This window comes from Pleurodeles waltl, chromosome 2_2 (genome assembly GCF_031143425.1).
Source record: "Pleurodeles waltl isolate 20211129_DDA chromosome 2_2, aPleWal1.hap1.20221129, whole genome shotgun sequence".
In the NCBI taxonomy this organism is placed as follows: Eukaryota; Metazoa; Chordata; class Amphibia; order Caudata; family Salamandridae; genus Pleurodeles; species Pleurodeles waltl.
In genome coordinates this window covers 333,878,197-333,903,867 of record NC_090439.1, presented here as the reverse complement: position 1 = coordinate 333,903,867, position 25,671 = coordinate 333,878,197, and the positions used below count along the sequence as shown (strand labels likewise).

The 25,671-nt window shown below is 42.8% G+C and overlaps 1 protein-coding gene across 6 annotated transcripts in view; it reads left to right on the top strand.

The window, feature by feature from the left end:
* Positions 1–25,671, top strand: part of LOC138282366 (uncharacterized) — a 50,939-nt gene that overhangs the window by 19,755 nt on the left and 5,513 nt on the right. For 4 of the 6 annotated variants that reach the window (XR_011200937.1, XM_069219804.1, XM_069219803.1 and 1 more), the window contains exons 1-10: positions 3,852–4,291; positions 16,534–16,623; positions 17,010–17,394; positions 18,404–18,469; positions 22,741–22,892; positions 23,123–23,167; positions 23,264–23,332; positions 23,651–23,716; positions 24,172–24,260; positions 24,444–24,552. Coding sequence is in view for 5 of the 6 variants with exons in the window: in XM_069219804.1 (XP_069075905.1) it covers positions 4,235–4,291; positions 16,534–16,623; positions 17,010–17,394; positions 18,404–18,469; positions 22,741–22,892; positions 23,123–23,167; positions 23,264–23,332; positions 23,651–23,716; positions 24,172–24,260; positions 24,444–24,552 (1,128 nt within the window). In the remaining variant the exon portion in view is untranslated. Of the gene's footprint in view, positions 1–3,851; positions 4,292–16,457; positions 16,624–17,009; positions 17,395–18,403; positions 18,470–22,740; positions 22,893–23,122; positions 23,168–23,263; positions 23,333–23,650; positions 23,717–24,171; positions 24,261–24,443; positions 24,553–25,671 lie in introns of those variants that run through there. The other 2 variants (XM_069219805.1, XM_069219806.1) reach the window with 2 other exon arrangements.

Here is a 25,671-nt window from a genome sequence, read left to right as displayed (position 1 = left end):
TTCTTCAAGGGCCCACTACTCTATGATATTAGTGCACAGGATCCACTAGGGTTAGTACGCTTTTATATATATATATATATATATATATATATATATATATATTATTTTAGGTAATGGAAACAGAAGGTGGCCTTTTAACACGTCCTTTGGTCCAGATTGGCAATCCTAGTGAGATTGGTAGTGTGTGAAGGTGGTTATGACCTGGTTGACTAGCCGAACTTACTGTTTTGGAATATTCGTAGTGAAGACAATTAGCCGAAATACAAAAGTAGGTGGCTGACTCTTGCGGCCATGGTAGCTATATGAAAAATAGAGAGGGCCTGTGGGGTGTGGCAGCCCCCAAGCTTTGGGGCTTGGAAGGATGACCTGGACAGCTTTCAGGGAGGCTGAAAGGGTGGTCTGAGTACAGGCTGACATAAAAAAAAATGGGACAAGATATGGGTTAGCATGAGTGTGTATGTAGAGGAAGAATGTGAGAATGGCTGATGAGACAGCAGTATGCATATTGCATGTGATAGTGATGGCCATGGCCTCTATTTGCCATTGTGTAATAGTTCAAAATGCGTGTTTCGATTTAACGTATGGAATAGCATCCTCGAATGAAAACCAAGAGTTGATATCCAAATTTTGACATACAGTTAACAATATGCAACAAGTGCTTCAGGCTCTTCATAAAATTAATTATTTGAGGAAATTAAATAGTATGAATACACGGTCTTTTTGAACAGCAAGCACAACTACAATTTTTTTGTCACATTTATTGGAAATAGCAAAACACTGACAGTTTTGTCAGTCTTCTAGTTAGGGGATGTACAGGGTCTGTATGTTTGCCAATAGCGTAATGTACCCAGATTCTGAAAATGAGCTAAAACACACACTTCCTTGCACCGGGAATTTTCACCATGTCTCACACCAAAAGTGTTTCTTGGTGTGGGTAGATCTAGTGGCTCGGACATAAAACGTGACAAACTGCAACTTTTATGCAGGACATTTGTTCAAGTGAAAACTCGACCTGATTTATAGTGTGTGTGTGCCTCCTACATTTTTCAACCATAGAGCAACCAGTACCCAGAGAAACTAGGAAAATTTTACCTTTTTTTTATATTTTATTTATTTAATATAAAACTACTCACATAGAAGTGAAGGATGGCATTACTTGCATGAATCACATTTAGTTTGTTTTTTGTTTATAATGCTCCAATAAACCGCAAATTCAGAATGAAATCACATATTTTTCTCAAGTTTCTATTACTGAAACTTCAAGAACTTGTCATGAGCCACAAAACTACTACCGCCCTGCATTCACCCACCTGAATCAAAAAACGAACATCACCACTTGTGTGTCTGGGCCTACAGCAGCAACAGGCACGATTCCAACCAAGGACTACGGTATTTTAACAGTTAATTTTAATTTTAGCGGTCAACTTTGGTGATTGTGTGTCCATTCCGTAAACCTATAAAGCCAGTGGCTGAGACTGTTGAGTAATGAAAGTACAGGGAGCGAGCATACAAAACCAGAATTTCCATAGTTGCAAAAAGGACAGTTTCTTTTGCATTAAAGCAATAGGTATTCCTGCTACATGCTGTGGCCTCACACTCATTTTAGTTCATTTTTGTTGTTAGCACACCATGAACTCAAGCTTTATAGCTTTCAGTCAAATCTGATAAATCTTCAACTTTGGTCAGACATAAAAAAAAAATTTTGGGTGCTACGACAACATAATTTATTAAACATTTCAAGCCAGGAGTGGTCATTTGTTTTCTGGTTTCACATCTTGAAATTTACGCACTATATTGTTGCTATTTTGCTAATTTCTTTCTGCAAGGTTTTATGCTTCAAGAGGCAACATAATGTGGACCTAGTGGAAGCTCAGGAGCCAGGCCTCACTACACCTTGTTGCCACTGTGCAAAGCTATAAATCCTACTCACCCTCCATATGCACAGTGTGTGGTAAGAAATCAAGGTCTCAATTTTCTTTATTTGTTATTATCTATATCTGCCAGGAAATTCACTTAAAACTTAATTCGTTTGTACAACTTTCCCTTCTTTAACTGAGATATTTGTTTTCAATTACAGGTTTGCAAGACAACAAATTTTCAATCGCTAAATCTTCAAACATAAAACATAATTTAATTTTTTCTTCCTCGCAGCGCACCACTTGACAATTTTTATTTATTATATGTTTATTCTAATTCATGGAGACTTTTTATACTTTTAAAAAAAGGGCCATGCTCATTAGGAGACTTTATTTGCCTATAATCACACCCCCTTTTTTTTTTTAGGCGACAAAGAAAATATTAGTCCATGTTTTTCTCGTTAACATTGTGCAATTCATCCTTTTGATTGATACTTTTTTGTTCTCTGTATAGTACCCAAGGTTTTAAGATTCCTTTAAGTAAATCATTATCGGCACGTGAAGTCAGAGTGAAAGCAATGCTGTATCTACAATAAAATGTACTTTGTTTAATGTAAAGGTTCAAAATGAGCAGGAGGTGATTTGCAGCAAGGCCCCTTTTGTGACACGAGAGTAGCTTCATCACCTCTGTGAAACTCAAGTTATAGTACTTTTTAGGTTCTTGTTTTTTTCCACCTTCAAACAGTAGCTAGGTTTTGGCTCCATAACAACAAATCGAGTTACATTTTATCTCTTTAATGAGCACCTTCAACTTGCCACAAAGACTGATAAGCAGAGACTGTTCCACCTTCAGAACTGGATTTGCTGTTTTTTCCCAATGACCAGTGGTGAGTATAAATTGTACATCTCTTCAAATCTGTAAGTATAACAACTATCCTGTAGTCCATATAAACTTGTGTCATACATAACAGTCCACCATGAGTAAACCATTATTCTTCTATTAACTTATGAAAGTTAAGGCGTATGCGTGGGAACCTACCTTTTTCTTTTTCAAAAACTAATAATTTTTTTAATTGCTAAATCAATGCCCCAAAGTATATTGATTTTGATTTTTAGATGTGGAGCTTACATTTAAACTATTATGGAGGCTCTTTGATTGAGCTCCTGCAACAAGAGACAACTCCACTAATTTGCGCAAACAAGTGGCGCATGTATCCTACAAAGAAGCAATGGCAAAACACCTGTGGAACAACCAACTAACGACAATGTTGTATAATACTTTGTTATGCTTCGCCCTACCAACCAGACCAGTGATCTTACTGGTCTGGTTGTACTGACCATACTTGTTTTTAAATTAAACATGGTAATTATCATCACTCATCAGATAGAACATAGTGTGTGCAAAATAAGTCTTTCTCAGATCTGTAGTCTACAACTCTTTGTGTCGGCTCCCTTTGGGGGTCATTCTGACCCTGGCGGTAAAAACCGCCAGGGCCGACGACCGCGGGAGCACCGCCAACAGGCTGGCGGTGCTCCCATGGGCATTCTGACTGCGGCGGTACAGCCGCGGGCAGAAACGGAAAACCGGCGGTGCACCGCCGGTTTCCCGCTGCCCTGGGGAATCCCAAGCTGCGCTGCCATGGGGATTCCGAGCCCCATACCGCCATCCTGTTCCTGGTGGTTTTGGCCGCCAGGAAGAGAATGGCGGTATGGGGTGTCGTGGGGCCCCTGGGGGCCCCTGCAGTGCCCATGCCAATGGCCATGCCATGGCCAATGCCATGGCCAATGGCATGGGCACTGCAGGGGCCCCCGTAACAGGGCCCCACCAAGATTTTCAGTGTCTGCCATGCAGACACTGAAAATCGCGACAGGTGCAACTGCACCCGTCGCACCCCTTCCACTCCGCCGGCTCCATTCGGAGCCGGCATCCTCATGGAAGGGTGTTTCCCGCTGGGCTGGCGGGCGGCCTTCTGGCGGTCGCCCGCCAGCCCAGCGGGAAACCCAGAATAACCGCGGCGGTCTTTTGACCGCGCAGCGGTATTCTGGCGGGCCCCGCCAGGCCGGCGGCTACCGCCGCCGGCCAGGTTCGGAATGAGGCCCTTTGTTTCTTAACAACTACTATACCCAGGTTATTCTTCAGTCTAGTGTGGTGACATACATCCTTCTAGTCAATATGAGTATTTAAAGTCACAACATAACCTGGCTTAGGTCTATGCATTTTTGTGCCCTCTGTTATAAAGTTTCAGTTTTAGACACCCACAGGCTCTGCACCAGAAAGTTCAAGCTTGTACACACCATGGGAGATCTACAGGCAGCTATCAAAATGTTCTGCACTTGTGTGACTAACTCCGCAACGTTTGGTGCTTTCAAGGAAGAGGATGCTATTTGGGATCAGCTCTGGATGTGGATCGTCGCACAGCTTCGCAGATTTGACGGTAAAGTGCCTTTGGCTTGGTAATTTTTATTTTTATTTTTTTATTTTGGATATTTTTTTTGCTAGACTTTTTAAAACAAGATGATCAAGCTCTGGTACAAACATGAGGAAAATAACAAGCCCCCTCAATCTCTCCACCCACCAAATTCAACACTCACTCCCTATATGACACTTCTCCCACTCATGGTGCACAAACTTGATAAATTTACAATCTACATGGGTTGTTAGAGGGAGGTAGTACCTCTCTTGGTGGAGCTTGTTGTACACTTAAAAGTAGTTAATCTACCTTTGTCCTGGCATGAAAATCATCTATCACCAGTTGCCCCTTGTAGAACTTAGCATTCAACAGTGGACACACCCCGTGCAACGGCTTCAAATGGCTGTCAAAACTATGGGTGAAGGTTGCAAATAGTGCTGAAACTCTGGTAGGTTAGGGCTTGTCTACCTATGCCTGCGAAGACTGGATCCAGCAGACTGCATAGGGACAATAAAAAGATAATGTAAATTGGCAGTAAGGCAGACTCAGCAAACTGCTGTGGACCGCAAATAGGGAACAGTCAGACACATTCTTAAAATGCAGCACATCCACTGCATCCCTACGTTTCACCAGTCATCTGTACTATGTTGTGGGACTGGATCAAGATAGGCGGGGCAAGAGAGTGAAGCTGATGACATACACAACTCTCCCTCACTTTAATACAGTTCACGCTCATCCTCCCTCGCCCATTCCTCAAGTCCTGTGTCAGTGGGCGAATGACGAAGCAGCAGGTGTGGATACACCGGAAGCTGTAGATACAACACCACACACAGGTGACCCAGAGTAATGGGTCGCTTGATACTCTACCGAAGCATCAGTGTAGTTCGACAGGGGCCTGGGTGTCTGAGTAGCCCTATTTAGGATTGGTCTGCTCACCTCCATGTTCTGAGGAAGGCACTAGCAAACGTTCCCCTAAACATGGCCTGCTGCCCACGGCATGTGTGGATCCAAAAAATGTGCTAGCATCACTAAGAAGAAAATAGCAGTGACTCCGCTCAACATTCGCACATTTAATGTTCGCACGTTGACGGATACCTCTAAAACAGACAGACCTGGGAGACTGACAGCAGTTCTCTCAAAATAATTCATCAGGTACAACATCCAGCTCGCACCCTTAAGTGAGACCAGCGTCCCATACGAAGGCCAGCTGACACAATTTTATGGGTGGATGCAGCAGGAAAAGAATGTCTTGGAACAGGAGTGGGTTGCAATCAGATCTAATCTGATCAGCAAATTAGACAGCCGCACGAAAGGATTTGACAGTCGAGTCGTCTCTGCGTCTACCCTTGAAGTAAAGTGCTGCTCAACCTTTATCAATGCATATGATCCCACCATGGGGGTAGAGGATATCGAAGACATGTTTAAGGAAGACTTTTAGTCCCTCACAGCATCAGTACCCAAGGAGGACAAGCTTGTTATCTTATGCGAATTCAGTGCCAATGTTTGTGATGACTAACAGACATGGGAGGGAGTCATTGGGAGGAATGTAGTGGACAAAAGCATCAGCAGTGTTCATCTACGTTTGGAAACCTGCACAGCTCATGACCTGTTGACTGCAAACAGCTTTCCGCCTATGCAACAGTGACAAGACGTCCTGTATGCACCCATGCAGCAAGCATTGTCATCTCATTCATTACGTTATAGTAAGGGGAAGGACAGGCAGGATTTCAAAGTGATTAAGGTCATGTACAGCAAAGACTGCTAGACAGACCAGACTCATTCGATCAAAACTCAACATGCACATCCAGCCCATGCGGCGCACGCAAGGCCAAAGGCACACTAATCAACGAATGTCAGCAAGTTATAACACCACTCTGTGCGCCACAAGCTCAAGACGGAGCTCAACTGTAAGCTTGAATAATTCAGCTTTGTCACAAACTGTGCTGAATTTGGACTAAGCATCTTTTTATAGAAGTGGTGTACAACACTTATATTGTTCAATTGGGTCAGAAAAACACAGGAGGTTTCTATGCCAATGATAACAACATTCCAAAGCAGCTGTATCAGAAGCCTGAAGACCTCAGATCCCTCCAGCAACACATTAGAACTGCCTTCAAGAAGACGGCCTACTGCTCTATCAAAAGTAAGTTACACGCAAAGTTCAGAGAGATGTAATAATCCTGGCTCAAAAGAGGCAGATGAGGTCCAGGGTTACGCTGACAGCTACAAATCCAATAGTTTCTACGACCCTCTGAGGATCATCTACTGGCCACAGGCCTATGGACCAACATCACTGTTTAGTGCCGACTGGTCCACCATTCTCACTAACCTGAATTACATGTTGATAACAAGGGCTGAACACTCCAACAATATCCTGGACGGGTCTTTATCCATGCCGAAGCTTTTGACCGCACTCTGCAAGTTACCATCACCATCTCCCTGTCAAAACCTCCAAAGCAATAAGAGGATAAGTATGCAATTAAGCTTTTCTCTAATGATTACCATCATCTGTAGTCGGAGCCATGTGGTTAAACAGCTAATCTTGTGGCAAGGGTAAAGGATTCTCTCTCCTGGTCATTGGCGTTAAAATCATTGTAACTTTCCTGCTCAAACGCCACCATCAACACTTTGGAGGGGTAAGTGTGTCTTCAGAGACTAACAGTGGGCATGATACTTGCTGCACGTCAACTACAGGAAATGTTAAAGAAAGAAAAAAATGACATTTATACAAGGTTTGTGGACATGACCAAAGCCTTTGACAGTGTCAATCATCAGGGTCTATGGCGGGTCATGTAAAAATTGGGGGGCCAAAATCAAATCATCAGTATGGTGTGCAAGTTCCACAATGTGTTGCTTGATGAAGTAGTGGACGATGGAGACTCCTCTGCTGCCTTCCAAGTCAACAACTGAGTCAACCAAGGCTGTGTACTGACACCCACGCTGTTGAATCTGCATGAAGTGTAGACAGTCCTTCTCTTTGGTCTTTGGCCAGGAGTTTAACTTGGCTCTACCAGCCTGCCCCCGTGCCCTGACACTGTCGACTGCAGCACAGACATCAGTGCGAGTCCCTCCTCCGCCCCCAGGCACCCGCCTGTGCCTCACACCTGGTGCCTAGTGGTAGGCTTTCCTGCTGCCCTCGCGCAAGTAATTCCTTTTGTGTCTGCCTTAATCTGCTCTGTGTTTTTATTATTGACGCTAGTCTTTTTTTGCCCTGTTCATTGCTTTTACATTGTGTTTCGTTGTTTCTGTATTGCCGTTCATTTTTATTGCCTTAGTTCTTTCCTTTAGCTTTGTTTTTGCCTTGTTTGCTCATCGCTTCTCTGCCCCCCTACACCCCTTTTTGGAGCTCTCGTGTCGCTCTCTCGCTCTCTGCTGCCCGTTTTCTCAGCTCCGGCAAGGTCTGTTCCTCTGCTGCTGCCTCCCCTGCGGCCCCACCACCTGCGCATAGCCATTGGCTCTCTTTCCAGCTGCTCAATCCTCTTAATGGCGGACGCTGCGCGGAGCCCAGTGTAAACTACTTGACCGTCTTTGGCCAGGAGTTTCACATGGCTCCACCAGCATGCCCCTGTGCCCCTGACACTGTCGCCTGCCACCCGGGCACCAGTTTGAGGCCCTACTCCACCCGCAGGCACCCGCTTGCGCCTCATCCTTGGTGCCTAGCGGTCGGCTTTCTAAATGCCATTGCGTACGTAATTCCTTTGGTGTCTGCCTTAATCTGCTCTGTGTTTTTAATATTGCCGCTAGTCTTTTTTTGCCCTGTACAGTGCTTTTACATTGTGCTTCTGATGGATACAAACTACCTGTGGATTCCTCACCTTATGAATTCATCCTTGCGCCAGCATCCTACAGAATGGTCTCTGCCAAGCTCTCCACGAGGACGTCACAATTGGACGGCTCCACACGACTCCGTCTGACATCACCGTGCCAATAAGAGTTCCTCTTCGGTGTGCTGACATCAGTTTCCTTTTTTCCGTGCCTTCGACGTCAACATTTTTTTCCTGTCGACGTATAGTGTGTATCTTTGGTTATTACAATGTCTTCCCTCGAGTAAATCTAGTTTTAAACCTTATAGTGAATGTGGCAGTAGGATGTCGGGCACGGATCCGCATGAGAACTGCCTTTGGTGTCATAGCTCTGATCACGATGTTGAGGGGGTGTGGTTCGTGCCAGAGTATGAATCCTAAGGCACTTAAGGAAAGAGAGGCCAAGCTTTTCTTAGAGAAGGCTAAGAAGGGCCACAAGAGGGCTTCATCTCACTCTTCTTCCAGGAGGCAGAAGAAGAGGCGTTGGCATGAATCATAGTGCCGATCCACACTGAGGCGGTTGAGGTCTCCATCAGCTCGACGTCAAAGTAATTGTGAGCTGAGCCCTACTGTGACTCCGCAGCCCCAGAGCCCAGAAGTAGCTCTGACGTTGTCAGTCTGAGATCGCTCCTCATAGCTCTGCTTTCTCCTGCGCCGCAAGAGCCTGATGTGCAACAGCAGGATCAAGACCAGCGTTATCCTGCCTTCCCGGGTCCGGGAGCGGATATGGCGGCATTTTTAAATGTCATGTATGCTCTTTTCCAGGCTATGGCCCCTGCTTGTGTACGGGCGGGTCCAACGGGGACATTAGCTTTTTCATTGGGCTCCCCGGCTCCATATCAGGCAAAGCCGTTTATGCCGTTCTGCCCGGTTGAGGGTGCGGGGTCGACGTCGATGAGGTCTCCTCAAGGTATGGCGTCCCCATTTCGATCCGTGGCACCGTTGCCATCTCCGCGTCAACCGACGACATCGATGCTGTCCCCTGGCCAGCCGGCTCCATTACCTGCGTTATAGCTGACTCCGAAGGAGGTTCCGTTGGAGTCAGTTTCGTCGCCGGGTCTGAATGATGCTCTGATCCATGCATATTCTAATGTGTCTGGTTGGGATTCAGCGTCGGTGGAGTCTGTCGATGCCTAGGTTAGAATCCCGCTTGGAATCTCGGAGAAAGGCCTTGCGTCTTCTTGAAGAAGAATACTGACAATTGGAAGAGGATGAGCTTATGGAGCCTTTGAAGGAATTCCAAGGATTGGGGTCGGCCAGTGGACTGGGTACTTCCCCAGATTGGGACATGTCATCTCCAAGGGAGTTTACGAAGGAGGCAGCGTCATTCCACTCTGTCATTAGGAAGGGTGGCGGACAATTTAGACCTGACTTTATCTGCAGCAGAGGTAAAGACAAATCTTCTGACTGAAGTGCTGCATCACTCTACATCCTCAGCTGATCCTTTGCTTCCCTTCAACGAGGCATTGTTGGAGCCTGTAGGAAGTTGGCTCTGTATATACTATTTGAAATTAAGAAATAGTATGCACAGAGTCCAAGGGTTCCCCTTACGGGTAAGATAGAGCATTGGAATTATCTCTTTTTGCCACTATTTTGTGGTAGTGTGGTAGAGCAGTAGGCTTATCACAGGGTAGTGTTAAGCATTTGTTGTACACATACAGGCAATAAATGAGGAAATCCTCATTCAAAGACTTACTCCAGGACAATAGCTTTTATATAGAAATATATATTTTCTTAGTTTATTTTAGGAACGACAGGTTCAAGATTTACAAACAATACTTTAAATTAAAGGTATTTCACTCGGGTATCTTTGGAACTTTGAATAATCACAATAGCATGTACAGTTTTGGAAAAAATGGCAATAAGTTATTTTTAAAGTGGACACTGCAAAAATCAACGGTTCCTGGGGGAGGTAAGTAATTGTTAAGTTCACAGGTAAGTAACACACTTACCGGGTTCAATGTTGGGTCCAAGGTAGACCACCGTTGGGGGTTCAAGGCAACCTCATACTTACCACACAAGCAGCTCAGGGCCGGTCAGGTGCAGAGGTCAAAGTGTTGCCCAAAACACACAGGCTTCAATGGAAATAGGGGTACCACCGAAGGTACCTGTGGCGCCTGTAGACAAGGCGTCGGACGGATCCGGAGATCGGCGTCGTTCTTCGACAATTGCTGACGCCATGTCGACGCTGAGGTTTGAGGAGAGGCTGCACTCGAGGAGGCTTGCTCTCCGCCTCCTTGAAGAACAGGAGTACCAGAGACAGAACCTGGAGGAAGGAGAGATTGAGGACTCTCATGAGGGTCTCCATGGGCTGGACACTGCTAGTGGCCTAGATACTTCCCCAGAGTGGGACTTGTCATCTCCTGGGGAGAATACAGAAGAGGCGGCAACTTTTCATGCTGTTATCAGGAAGGCAGCTAACTTCTTGGATCTTCCTTTGCCGGTGACTGAATCCAAGCAGAATTTGTTGACAGAGGTGTTGCACCCGGCCTCTACATCGGCAGAACCACTTTTGCCGTTCAATGAGGCACTGCTGGAACCTGTTTTGGAAGTCTGGAAGAAGCCGGTGTCTTCTTCAGCTGTCAATAGATCTGTGGCTAGGAGGTATCGGGCTGCACCGGCTGACCCTGGTGTTCTTACCAGACATCTAACACCGGAAAGCTTGGTGGTCCAGGCTTCCTGCTCGGCAAGGTCTGCTCCTGGTTCTTTTCCAACTGTGCCCTCGGATAGAGACTCCAAGAAGATGGACATGGCATCCAAAAAGGTGTTCTCGTCATGTAGCATGGGATTTAAGTCCACCAATGCTACATGTATTTTAGGGAGGTACATTTATGCTCTGATGGACGAAATTGCATCTACGCATACGAAGGTCCCTCAGGGGCTATTGAATCTGGTATTGGACGCTCAAGCAGCTGCAACTCAGGTTATCCAATCTGGGTTGGATACAACTGACTCTATGGCTAGAGCAATGGGCACTGCTGTAGTTACGAGGAGGCAGGCTCGCTTCGTAACTCAGGATTTTCCTCGGATGTACAGTCGACCCTACTGGACCTTCCTTTTGATGGGGACAAGCTCTTTGGTGCCAAGGCGGATTCGGCCTTGGAGAGGTTCAAGGAGAGCAAGGCCACGGCCAAGTCGCTGGGCTTGCAAGCCACTTCTTCTGCCTCCTCCAGATTGTTTAGGAGGTTTCGAGGATTTGGGCGTGGCTCCTCCTCCTCCTCCTTTCGAGGGAAATTCCAGCAGCCTACATCTGCTCTCTCCTATAGATCTTTTAGAGGGAGGGTTAGGGTCCGTACCAGGGGAGCCTCTCAGCAGCACTCTGCCTCTTCCTCTTCCTTTGGAGGGGTGCAGCAGGGGAAGCAGCCTTAGGCTTCCACCAATTCCCACTCACTCCTCTCCTGTAGGGGGGAGGTTACTGTATTTTCTCCACAAGTGGGAGGTCATCACATCAGACTCCTGGATTACCAGCATTGTGAGAAAAGGCTACACCCTTCCTTTTCGGGAGTTTCCGCCCCCCATCCCGCCCTGCCCATCTTATTGTTCAGAAGAACACCTCCTGTTGTTAGAACAGGAGGTTCAAGTCCTCCTTTCAAAGGGCGCGGTGGAGTTGGTTCCAGAGCAGGAAAGGGGTCAAAGTTGTTACTCAAGGTACTTCCTGATTCCCAAGAAGGATGGTCGGTTGAGACCAATCCTGGACCTGAGGATCTTGAATTGGTTCCTCAAACAGGAAAAGTTCAAGATGCTGACCCTAGCTCAGGTGCTTTTGGCGTTGAACAATGGAGATTGGATGGTGTCTGTCGACTTGCAGGATGCTTACTTTCATATACCGATACTCAAGTCGCACAGGAAGTATCTCCGGTTTGTGGTGGGGTCACAACACTATCAGTTTGCGGTCCTCCAATTTGGTCTTACTTCAGCACCTCGAGTCTTCACGAAGGTGATGTCGGTGGTTGCGGCAGAGCTTAGAAGGAAGGGGATAGCAGTATTCCCTTACCTGGACGACTGGTTGATCAAAGCAAAGTCCCCGTAGCTCGTGTTGCATCATCTGCAGTCGACAACCCAGTTGTTATTCGACCTGGGCTTTTCGGTGAACGTGCCCAAATCTCACCTAGAGCCCTCTCAGCGCCTCCTGTTCATAGGGGCAGTACTGGATACAACATTGAATCGAGCCTTTCCTCCACCTCAGCGGATTCAAGACATTCAGGCGTTGGTTCCAATGTTTCAAAGTGGAGCGGTCATTCCAGTCCTCAAGGTCGTACGTCTGCTCGGTCTGTTTGCCTCCTGCATACTGTTGGTCAAGCATGCTCGCTGGCACATGAGGGCTCTTCAGTGGTGTCTCCGGAGGCAGTGGTCTCAACACAAAGGGGATCTCGAAGGTTCGGTAAAGATCTCCAGAGATGCTGCCACGGATTTGAAGTGGTGGATTGCGGGCGACAATCTTTCCCGAGGAAGGCCGTTCATGCAACCTCCACCAGTGACCACGGTAATAACGGATGCTTCCACTCTAGTGTGGGGAGCTCATCTGGGGGACCTGGAGATCAAAGGGCTTTGGTCTCCAGTGGAACAGATGTTTCATATCAATCTGTTGGAGTTACGGGCTGTACGTCTGGCTCTCAAGGCCTTCATGCTATCCCTTCGCGGTCAGTCGGTTCAGGTCCTGACGGACAATACTACGGCGATGTGCTATATAAACAAACAGGGAGGGGTAGGGTCGTACCTTCTCTGCAGGGAAGCTCTTCGGCTATGGTCCTGGGCAAAGGACCATCAGATTTGCTTGGTAGCAAATCCTCTGGCCGGAGTCTTGAACGTACGTGCGGACAGTCTCAGTCGCCATTTCTCGGCCGACCACGAGTGGCGTCTCCATCCAGATCAAGTCCTTCTAATCTTCCAGATGTGGGGGTTTCCTCGGATAGATCTGTTTGCCACCCGGGAGAACTCGCACTGCCCGTTATTCTGCAGCCTCCAGTATCCGGTACAAGGAATGTTGGGGCACGCGTTTCAGATGACCTGGTGCAACTAGTTGCTTTACTCGTTTCCCCCCATACCCTTGATTCCTCGATTATTGAGGAAAATACGCCAAGACCGGGCCCAAGTAATCTTAATTGCTCCGGATTGGCCAAGGAGGGTGTGGTATTCTGACCATCTCCAACTCTCACTGTGCCCTCCGCTCCGTCTCACTCTCAGGGCAGACCTCCTCTCGCAGTCACAGGGGCAGGTTTTACACCCCAACCTCCAGAGCCTGCACCTTCATGCCTGGAGATTGAACGGGGCAACCAGAGTTCCTTTTCTCTCCCGCCTGAGGTATTGGATGTTATCTTATCGGCCAGGCGACGCTCCACTAAATCTATCTACGATAATAGGTGGTCTAAATTTGTGGTATGGTGCGGAGAGAGGCAGATTGATCCCTTACGTGCTCATTTGTCGGATGTTTTATCTTTTGTCTTTAGCACAGAGGGGTTGTGCAGTGGCTACTGTTAAGGGTTACGTGTCTGCCTTGTCAGCCTTTCTTTGTCTTCCAGACCAGCCTTCTTTATTTAAATCTACAATAGTACTTAGATTCTTGAAGGGCCTTATGAATAAATTTCCTCCAAATCCTTTCGTTATGCCTGAATGGGATTTGTCCTTGGTTCTAACTTTCCTTATGGGGTCCCCTTTTGAGCCTATGCCTTCTTGCCCCATAAGATTGTTAGTTCTTAAAACAGTTTTCCTGGTTGCTATTACATCTGCAAGGAGAGTGAGTGAGTTGCAGGCTCTATCGGTAAAACCCCCTTATACATCTTTTTATGGGGATAAGGTGGTGTTGAGGACCAAGGCTGCTTTCCTTCCGAAGGTTGTTTCACCCTTTCATTTGGCCCAGACAATTACTCTATCCACGTTTTATCCTCCGCCTCATCCGTCAAAGGAAGAAGAGAGACTACACCACTTGGACCAAAAGAGGGCGTTAAGCTTTTATATAGACAGGACAAAGGATTTCAGGCTGTAGGATCAGCTTTTCATCGGATACGTGGAAAGAGGAGAGGAAAGGCAGTCCACAAGAGAACACTCTCCAGGTGGGTTGTTGTTTGCATTAAAATGTGTTATTCTTTGGCAAAGAAGGATCCCCCTGATGGTATACGAGCTCATTCCACCAGAGCTAAGTCGGCGTCCTCGGCCTTGGCTAGGGGTGTTCCTGTGGTCGACATCTGCAAGGCCGCAACTTGGTCGTCCCTTCACACTTTTGCGAAGCATTACTGCTTGGACTCTGAGGTCAGAAGGGACGGCCATTTTGCACGGTCAGTGCTGCAGGATTTCTTGGTTTGACCATTCAGGCACCCACCACCGAGTGCGGTACTGCTTTGGGACTCTATTCATTAGGTGAGGAATCCACAGGCAGTTGTCTCCATCAGAAGAACGAGTTACTTACCTTCGGTAACGACTTTTCTGGTGGATACATTAGCTACCTGTGGATTTCTCACCGTCCCACCCGCCTCCCCGTTGCCTGTTTGGTCTAACCAAGTAATTCTTGAGTGTGCTCCTCTTGGTTTTGAGGATTGGTATATATTTTGTATATATGTTTATATGTATATATATATAGAGTTCATATATTTATTTAAAAAAAAAAAATGGTAGGTTGAATTCTCATAATGATGTGTTTGTTTAGAATGTCATTAAATATTACTATTGTTCTTTCATCTCAATGGCCTATTATTCTCAGGCACGTAAAAAATGTTGGTACTGACGTCGGCACGTCGGCGAGGACGTCTTATTGCCTGTATGACGTCAGACGGCGTCGCGTGGGCAACTGTGACGTCCTCTTCGACGTGCAGAAGCTAGGAAGAACATTTCCGTCGAGTGCTGGTGCAATGGGAGTATTCATTAGGTGAGGAATCCACAGGTAGCTAATGTATCCACCAGAAAAGTCGTTACCGAAGGTAAGTAACTCGTTCTTTTGCACTGTGTCCACTTTTAAAATAGCTTCTTGCCATTTTGGTCAAAACTGTACATGCTATTGTGATTATTCAAAGTTCCTAGAATACCTGAGTGAAATACATTTCATTTGAAGTATTACTTGTAAATCTTGAACCTGTGGCTCTTAAAATAAAGTAAGAAAATATATATTTCTATATAAAAACCTATTGTCCTGGAGTAAGTCTTTGAGTGTGTGTTCCTCATTTATTGCCTGTGTGTGTACAACAATTGCTTAACACTACCCTCTGATAAGCCTACTGCTTGACCACACTACCACAAAATAGAGTATTAGAATTATCTCTTTTTACCACTATCTTAATTCTAAGTGGAACCCTTGGACTCTGTGCACGCTATTTTTTACTTTGAAATAGTATATACAGAGCCAACTTCCTACAGTAAGTATTTGTTAACTATATAGATAAACATCTTCATTTAGATTGTCGCGTGAGCTGAGTTAATACTTACCGAACGTTTGCCATTGCGAAGATAGTTATGTTTAGAAATGTATTTTATTATTACCTACATAAACTAAGTGAGACCTCGATATCAAAAGAATTGTCTGCAGGTCTTTAAAATCTTAATCCTATTTCACAAGGTGTTAGGAGATTAACAGCAGGTCAAATAAAAATATTGTCCATGCCCTTGCTATCTTGTACATCCGGTGGACAAACGAGCAGGAGCATTCACGGGCAGTGCAGTTTAAAAAAAAAAAACCTGTCCGTAACACAGTGGATAATAGCACCCTCATGGTCTGCAGAGTTATAATCAATAAGAGAGAAGATCCCTTATAGGAATAACTTACGATGTGATGTGAGTTAAGTTGCTCCTATAGCTCCCTTCCTTTAGTAGTTATTTCAAACATCAGATAGCAAGTACAAACAGATTAGCAACTTGTTGAAGTAAGAGTCAAAGCCATCTGATTACGATAGTATTTTTGCTCATTTGTATCTAAAACACAAATATTTCAAAAATTGCCCGTAGTTGAAAGTGATTATGACTCTCATACTAATTGGATAGTGTCTTTAAATGAGGCTTTAAAATCTGTTATCTATATAACCACTTCATGCGCCATTTTTTAGTTTGCTTTTGATTTGACAGTGTTTAATGTAAATTTATAACTCATTATGTTATGAAAAAAATGTATAGGTAAATTCTGAATTATCAAGACTACTGGAAATAGAAAGATCTTTTAGTGTAGCATATCACCCGCAGACTAATGGATTAGACGAGCTCACAAATGCCAACATAAAGAGGTAAAGCTAATAAAAAATGTTTTTGGGGTATTATGGCATCTTTCCAAAACTTTTTTTTAATTCTAAGTAAAACCAGAAAAAATCTGAAACTTTCTTTATTAATTTTAAAATTTAAATCGTAAACACTTGATTATAAATGGTCAAGCAAAATAGTTTATTGTACACACATATATTTATCTTTTACAGCACATTATCCAAATATGTCAACAAGCATCAAAACGACTGGGACTTGTATTTGGATCATGCTTTGTTTGCTTTGCAGTCGAAGCCACATACAACAACAAAAGTATCTCCATTTAAGCTCATGTATGGCCCGGAAGCAAGATTTCCAGTTGAGGTTGCAGAGGATCTGGTATGAAAAAATAAATGTGTATTATTTTAAAACCAGTTATTTCTTTCAATTCATTACCTCCCTGTGCATCTTTCGACTGTACATTAGTTTATTTATTTAGTAGTTGGATTATCCGAAGAATCACTAGTAGCCAGTGTTGGTGTTCTGATAACTATATGGTTTACTTTTGCTCCGTCACCTTTGTTGTACCTAACATCTACTTTTTTAAATACCAGATTTAATGTTACAAATCTGTTTGAGAGAAATGTAAGGTGAAATAGTGATTTGCTTTTCATGATTTTCCTTGTGCCACCTGCACTTCAAATATTTCATTTGAACTTCAAAATCCTTGACTCTTAGTGATTTTTGACACGATTAATAATTAGCCTTTTATGTTTTCTTCATAGCTTGATTTTACCCTACAGACTGAGTCAGACTATGTCGAAATAATGGATGAAATGGAGAGTAAAAGAGCAGAGTTGCAGATTCAGACCAAGATCAATATTGATATTGCTCAGGAGAAGCAAAAAGAGAAATATGAAAAGAGGGTGTCAAAGCGATACAAGCCATGCACCTTTGCAGAAGGACAGTTGGTGTTCCTAAAAAACAGCAGGAGGACTACAAGGAAAGGTGGCGTTTTGGAGTCAAAATTTACTGGGCCATACATAATCACAGAAATTAATGAAAAGAGAGTTAAATTGGCCAATGCCAGTAACGTTCCCTTAGCTAGAACGTTCAATATTGACATGTTGAGGACTTACAAGTCGAGCACCGTCATCAATACTCCTGAGGGTATGTTTTTTTTTTTTTTTTTTTTTTTTAATATGTAAGACAAATGTATGTTAGGGTATTTTTAAAGATCACAACCTAGTGAATATGGCCCCGTATTAGGTTTAAAAACAAAAGTTTTAGTGTGAGAAAAAGGATCAGAAATTTAGCAGAAGAAAGGGTCTGTTTTAGAAGGACAATATATATATTTTTTATGAATCGTCCGAATTTAGGGGTTCATTACGAGGATGACATGCTGAAATTCCGCCCACCTCCCAGGAAGTGATGAGACTGCAGGTGACCAGGCGGTCTTCAGACTAGGCATATTTAGAGTTTCACACTGGGAGGACAAAGAGAAAGCAAGTCTTATGCCCATCATACCAATGGTAAGGTGGCTTCACAACTGATGCTGCAATGGTCAAGCACGCAGGGTGCATGAGTATCCTTAAAATCATCATTTTCTGGACAGCAGACCGGCCACATTCTGACGGTAGACAGGGGGACCACTGCAATGCTCAAGCCATGCACATGTTCAGTGGAGCGGCCACCCCGCCCAACATACTTCACTGCCATCTTCTTCATGACGGTAGAAACCGCCATGTAAAGGCTGTAGGTGACAGTGGAATGATCCGCATTTCGTTGACTAAGTCAGCACTGCCACGGCTGATCATGGCACAGACTGAAGTGAGTTTTTTAAACCAGCTTGACGGCGTTGCCCGGGCAGGTCCGCCCACAAAAGTTCCAATGTGGCCATTTGTACTGCCTCATTAAAGGCAATTTGGAGGACAACATGAGCGTTGTGGTCCGCGGACCCCCATGGCTCGTAATGAGGCCAAAGTTTGATTCGATAAGGGTGAAAGTGGTTCGGATTAATTCTGGCCATACGATCCACATTTCAGAAATGTAAAAAAACAAGCTTGGTAATGTAACTTATAATGTGGGTTGATGTGTTATTAATCTATTTTGGATGTATAATGCCGTCAATACTTTGTTGAAAACATTTTGTACTGGTGTAACATTTAATCTTTTACAGAAAGCGTTAGCATTAGAGAATCTACAGCTTCTGTCACAGATGAATCCCCTTCAGTGGATATGCCAGGTACTGCATGAAATTTAAATTGTGTAGAGTGCATAGTGAGTTTTCAAATGCTCGTTAGCATACAGATGGCAATAAGAAAATTCTCTTATACATATTGACAACAGTGTGTGAAGGGTTTTGTCACAAGCAGCTTTGTTTGAATTTTTATTTTCATTTGTTTTAATGACATCTTTTAAATTCCAACTGTCAACAAAAGATGGCGTATTTATTGTATTCAATGATGTAAATGTCAATCATAGGTTTACTTCATTAATAAGTACTTATAGGATTAACACATATTTAATTGAATGGTGTGGACAGCAAGATGGCCAGCTAGATGCTACAGTAGAAGCTACTACCATTTAAAACATAAACACAGATTGATCCACACTCATGTTATGTTCTCTTCCCCCCCTACATACAGACATATGCTGCACGTACCAAGATACTACCCCGCAGAGTCATTGATGACGAATAGAGGTCAGTACTGTGGATGGCATGGATGTCAGACACAGCCGCATGAGTGCTTGATAGACTGCCTGCAGCTGCCCATGCTAATACTTTGCCTCCCTGCCAGACGAACCTGTTGTCCATACAGGATTGTCTAAGTGGATGTGGAAACAAGGGTGCATCTTGCTTTTTTCTTTTTTTTAATTACATCCCTCCAGGCGTGTAGCAGGCAGACTATTAGGGGAGGGGCAGTGGGGTTCACAGTGGCGTACCCAGGTTAGGCTCGGGAAGAAGCACTGTAGACATGCTGTGATGAAGGGTCGGCAACCTTTGCCTACTTAGGGGACTCTACAGAGAACGGGATATGTGTACCCTCTAGCACACTTCATAAAACTGTTATAAACAGTTATATTACCTAAAAAGACACCGATCCCACAACGCTATGAACCGTAGGGCAAAATGGGTTAGACGAGCGGACGGTGGCGTCTGCGATGTGGCGTGCTCACCCCAGGTGTCTGGGTATTTAAACAAGGTATTTAATTATGCTCAACAGCTGACAGACAGCTCATCCCAGAGAAGGAGGACTGATTGAAGGATGGCGTAAAGTCCATCTCTTGCACCCTGGCCTGCCCTAAGTGATTGTGTACCTTGGCCCTGCAGTGAGCAAAAATGGTACTGTCAACTGCTCATAGGCTGCTGGCAATACTGATCTTGGTGACTTGACACAGTAATATGCTGCGCAGAGACTGAATGAGTAAACAGTGTTTTGCTACCATTACTTCTTCCTCTTTTAAGAAACTTACTGAGCCAGTAGAGAATATGTTGGTACGAAAGACTCCTATATACTGTTAAAATATGTGAAAAGGGGGAATTGGAAGTATTGAATGATGTCCGTGGATGACCACTAACAGCAGGCAGTACTACTGTTTACCTCAGCACAGTTTTTTGAGGGACTGTGACTGAACCCCACATTTAAGGTTATGAATGCATGGACCGCCCTCACAGGGCAGTCCCTGGATTGCGTTTTATTAAAATGCTCACAAGCGCCTAGTAGACACGCAGTGTGACATAAGCTTGATGGTGTGGGAGCACTCTGTTTTACTGTGCACCTTTCAGAAAATTGCCTACAGCTTTATCCGTTTGAGTGTGCTTATGGTGTTTGCCATGCCCAATTGGAACTAATATCATTGGGGAGACCCCTCAGATGTCTATAGTAAAAATGCTGAACCATAAGACAATGCAACTGCTAAAGGCCACCAAAATTAACAACTATACTCATACAACAGTGACAGAAACCATGGACATTCAGACAAGCATCAACCATGAATCTACCTCGACACAAGTGACCCAGTGCCCTGCAATGTCATGGACGCAAACAAAGGTAACTTTTCTGAGCTGGCAACAAAGATTTGGCTGATAAACCTTCAGTAGACCGACCGTTGTAAATTGCCCGACAGGGTGACCATAGTGGAGAATATTGGCAACCTACAAGTTTAAGATTCCTATGTAAGAATGAAGATGATTATTTATCTTTTTGTGTGGTTTCCAGAGAAGGCAGAGGGACAGTCTGTAGAAACCATCATGGAGGAATGGTTTATGCCTGTCATGCCTATACAAGTAATCTCCAACTTTTTCACAATTGACATAGAACGTCGACCCATGTCCACCGTATGCGGTCCACCGCCCAGCCACACACAATTTTTGCTCATTTTTTCAATTATAGGGACTGTGGCAAGATCCTGCACCTTATCTATGCAAACGTAGAGGCAAAGCTAATTGTAGTTTTTCTCAATCATACTCCTAGTGCACTTAATTTGTGAAAAAGTCTTTATTGAAACGAAATATACAGGCTTTGAAGTTCAGATGCTTCCTTAGGTTCCCTGAGGAATGCCGATTTGTGCATGAGGAGAAAGTTAATTTTATCTTTTGTGCTGGCGATGGAGTTGGTTAAATGTTGGTGTTGGCTACTGTTGAGGGACCTTTACCGACTATTAGACTGTTTAGTTCTACATACTGGCAGGGGCAGAAGGGATTATGGGGGTTATTACAACTTTGGAGGAGGTGTTAATCCGTCCCAAATGTGACGGATATACCACCAGACGTATTACAAGTTCCATAGGATATAATGGACTCGTAATACGGCTGGTGGTATATCCATCACTTTACCGTCACTTTTGGGACGGATTAACACCTCCTCCAAAGTTGTAATAACCCCCTATGTGCCTTAGGCCTTGTAGGATGAAATTAAATGCTTGGGCCTTGTGGCAACTGCAACATAATGTCATCTAGCAAATGTTTGACAATCCTGTCAGTGTAAAGTGTTGTTTTAACGGATTTTAATATCTACAGTATCGAAGTGTGGAGAGTTAAGCGTGTGACCATAGTTTTTATAGACTGGGCAACACAGCTTTACTGCCCAAAGGCAGGTGGGGTTGTTGGATGTTGTTATGGTTGGTTTTGTTATCAATGTACAGAGAACGCTTGCTGCTTGTGTGTATGTATGATATGGTGTCCGCAACAGTGGGACCTCACATGCTCGATGTTCTGGTGCGCTAGAAAGGGCACTTGACACTACTTCTTTTAACATGGACGGCATGTAGTGGATATGTAATATAAATTCATGACATGAAAATTGAGAGGCCTGACACAACTTGAGAAGCACTGCGGAGTTGAAGCTTGCATGACATGAGTTTAGTTGTCGTTTCACTTCCTTCAGTGGACACATTGTATGAGGGGCTGTAGAGGTAGTCCCTGGCCATGTTTGTTGGGTCAAATATTTAAACATTGTACTTCAGGATTCCATGCGGTGTACTAATTTTTGATGTCCCTGGCATAACACTCCAACATCAATGCTAGATTCCATACTCTGAGGGAAGATAGGTGATACTTTTTGTTAATTTTCAGACATGAAATGTCTCGAAATGTCTATGCCCCTAATCTTGTTTCCTGAGAATTCAATATTAAGGGCTTTTGACATCTGCTGCTTTTTTGTACAGCAGATATTGTTTTAGCGGTTGATTGTAATTGTGTTCTTGATTGTGTAAGCGACTGAGAATTTTCACACAAGCACAACCTGATGCTGCAGTTGTTGAATCTTTTTTCAAGAAAACAAACTGAGGTAACCATGAAGACAGACTCCAAGGTATAACCCTGTTGTACGACTATTACATGAAAATGTAACTTGGTTGATTTAGTGTTTTGTGTCAACTACTTGGCCCAACAATTAAAGGATATTTTTTTATCTTTCCGTATATTTCTCGGACTATAGAAGCGATTGATAAGTCAGTGTACCATGCAGTTCCGAGCAGGCGTCTGTAGGTAGGAATGTAGTTAGCAGATGGATCAGTCTACCAACACATGCATACACACAGCTTGTAAATGATACAATGTTATGAGTATTATTGAAAACAGACGGAAGGTGTGTGATTTCTTCAAATGGGGTGCAATCTTCCATCTTTTTTTTTTTCTCTGGAATCAATACGTTTTTCTTGTACAGTTGTATGTCTGTCACGTAAAAGTCATTAAGAATTATGGAAATTAACATTTGCATAAAGATTTTCAGTCTTGATGTGAATTAAACTTTTCACCAAACTCAAAGTTTGATTGTCTTTCAAAAACAATTCATTGTTGAAATATTTTAAGTCTACAAGATCCTATTTTGCCTTATCATATCCAATCAAGAATAAACAACTTATTCGAAAAGTGCCTTTCCAATTGTCAAATTTGTTTTTATTATACTTTTTAAATTAGGTTTTGGTATTGAAAGTTTAGATTTATTATTTGCACAGAAAAAGTGTACATGTGTAAAACCTTAAAAGTAATTGTCACTGATTTCTCCACAGGTGGGAATGATCGTGGCTCATACACTCTACAGAAACTTCATGCAGTATGGGACAAACCGGCTATGGGTCGTTTGGAAGCCATAGTATCAAACATAAAATTATATGACACTTCTTTACAGTCACTGAAACCAACAGAATTGATTGTTGATGAGGTGTGTCTGATACCACAGCTGCTGTGCTCAAATCTAAAATTACTTGTTATCTTATGTACAATATTTTTTTTTTTTTTTTTTTTTTAGCCAACACTCATAAGTTCCACCTAAACATTGTACAGAAAATATCATACAAATCCTTTGTGCAAAAACAGTACATACTTATTTATTAAAAAAAATCATTATTGTTAATGTTTTTTAAAATGAAATTATGTTTTGTCTTTTTCTAGATAATAGATGCTTATTTCGGGAAGCTATGTTTTGATAGAACAAATGTACGTATATTTACATATAAAATATGTCTTTCAATTTTCTTAAAGACCACATTTCTGTTACAATCTTTTCAATGCAATCTTTTACTTTCCCCTCAGTGTATTGCATTTTCAGCAACTGTGTCATCTGCTATTTTCATGGGCAACTATCGATCATCAGTTTTTCGGGTAACAAATTAAATATGATATCTGATTATTATTATTTTTTTACACTGTTAGGTTGTGTTGTCAGTAGTCAAATTGTTTTGTGTGTGAATGGCAAAGGGCACATTGTTAGAAGCTCAAGATTGTATACTACCACATCCGATACATTTCAATGTTAATCTAAAAAAACAATCTGTGTGTATCAGTTTTTTTTGTTTTTTTAAAAATGTTTTTCATAGTTGTATCAAAGCCATTTTCTACTTTTATATTCCTGCATCTGTTTGCCTCTGTAGTTTAGATATCAGGAAGAGTTATTTTTGACCTGATTCTATCCATGTGCAGGTACCATTTGAAGATAAGGAAACTATTCTTTGTCCAACAAATACTGGCATCCATTGGCTCCTTTTGGTGAGCATCTACAAATATTTTTTAAGTAAAAATAAGTTTTAAAGTTATTAAATTATGATATGTAAGTGCTTATAATGTTGCAAGAGGATGTAATATGTCCAATTAAATTGTTCATTTATATGTCCTATTGTCTTTTGAAATTTAGCACCATGAAGACATTTTCAACTTCCTAATTAAGAAATATGGTCAGAATAATTTGGAAATACTGAAAACATGATGTAAAATGACCTAGACTAGTAGTGGCGGTGTACAAGCGTATTATGCCAAATTCATTTTGATGTTTGTATTAGTTTGATCATTTGCCACACAAGTTCTCTTCTTACCGCCTCTATTTAAATCATTTTGTTGTTTTTAAATACATTTTGGAGTTACTCAAACATACTTTTCATAACATCCAATTAATAATATAAATGTATTGCTCTTGTTTTCCACACACTTGTATTTTGTTTCCACAGGTACTAAAACCCACCTCAAAGAAAATTCTGCTATACGATTCCATGGTGGGAAGTCTTCCGACCTACACCAACTTGTTGTTAAACTGCAGGTACTATTTAGAATAATAACAGTTACCTATTTAATGTGTTCAAATTTCAAAACGAACAATGGAGAGAACAGTGAAGTCATCTTTTTATTGAAATATCATTTGTGACTATATTTTATAATACTTAGTATTTAATTGCTTCGGATGGTTAATATTTAATAATTATCTATTTGTATGCTTTTCAAGGGCTTTTCTTCAGGCTGTGAAGTATCCGGATTACAATCTATGGGAATTAACGGTTCAGTCAAGCCCAAAACAAATTGACAGCTACAATTGTGGTATTTTTTGCATGCTGGTAATGAGACTTTTATTCTAAATTGTGACATACATTTGTTTTACAATTGTTTGCAAAAAAAATTATACAGGGAGTTCTTTTGACAATTAAATATTTGCTATTACATCATAATAGCAACATATAGACTTTGCTTAAAAATATTACTGTGACATGTGTGTACAAGTAACTTAGAGCCTCATTACGAATTAAAAACGGTAGGGTCGCAGTAGCGTTAGGACTGCCGCAAATGTGGCAGGAACAATACTATTGTGGTGGTTTTGCTGCAGTCGTACAGCTAGTACCTACAGATCACAAGTTCTCTTAAGTGTGATGGTGGTCCTAATCCACTAGTGAAACAATGCCCTGGGGGTTAGTAGACCCTTTTCTCCTGGGGGATACATGTAACTGCTGGCAGAGACGCTGTTTAGGGGGCATGGGCAGTGCAGCGTCCCCATGGCCAGCCCTATCGAGATGTTCACTGTCTGCTTTACAGTGATCAGCGTGACAGGTGCTGGTGCACCCTAGGCACAGCAGCACTACCGCTGGCTCAATTATGAGCCTGCTTCAATGTTGTACACTGTTTCTTACTGGGCCAGCGTCAGAAAACAGTTTACACACGCTAACCCAGCAGAAAAATGTTAATGGGTTACTCGGTAAGGAAGTCGCATTGGCAGCAACCTGATTGTCTGCAATTTGGCAGATGGAATAAGCCATCTTCAAAAGTCGTAATGAAACCCTTAGAATTATGTTATACAAAAAAAATATAAATAAACATTTTTTGAAGCCTTTACAATTACAGTTTGTCATTTTAAAAAATGTAAATGATACTATTCTATTATTTTTGAGAATAATTAATTCAACTATATTCCCAGTTTGCAGATTCATACCTGAGCCAACAGAGTGTAACAGTGATTTCCAACAATTGTAAAGATATGGATATTTATAGAAAGAACATTGCACTCGATTTGATAGAGTCATCAGGTTGGACTTTCACTATTTGTTTAATTTTGGATAAGTCTCCTGATGTGACAAAGGAAACCTTCAATCCTTTTGTTTGCAAATGGTATTTCTTACAACTGTGTTTTAAAATGTCATCACCATAAATAGTGTAATGTATTAACTGCGGACATGCTGACCATT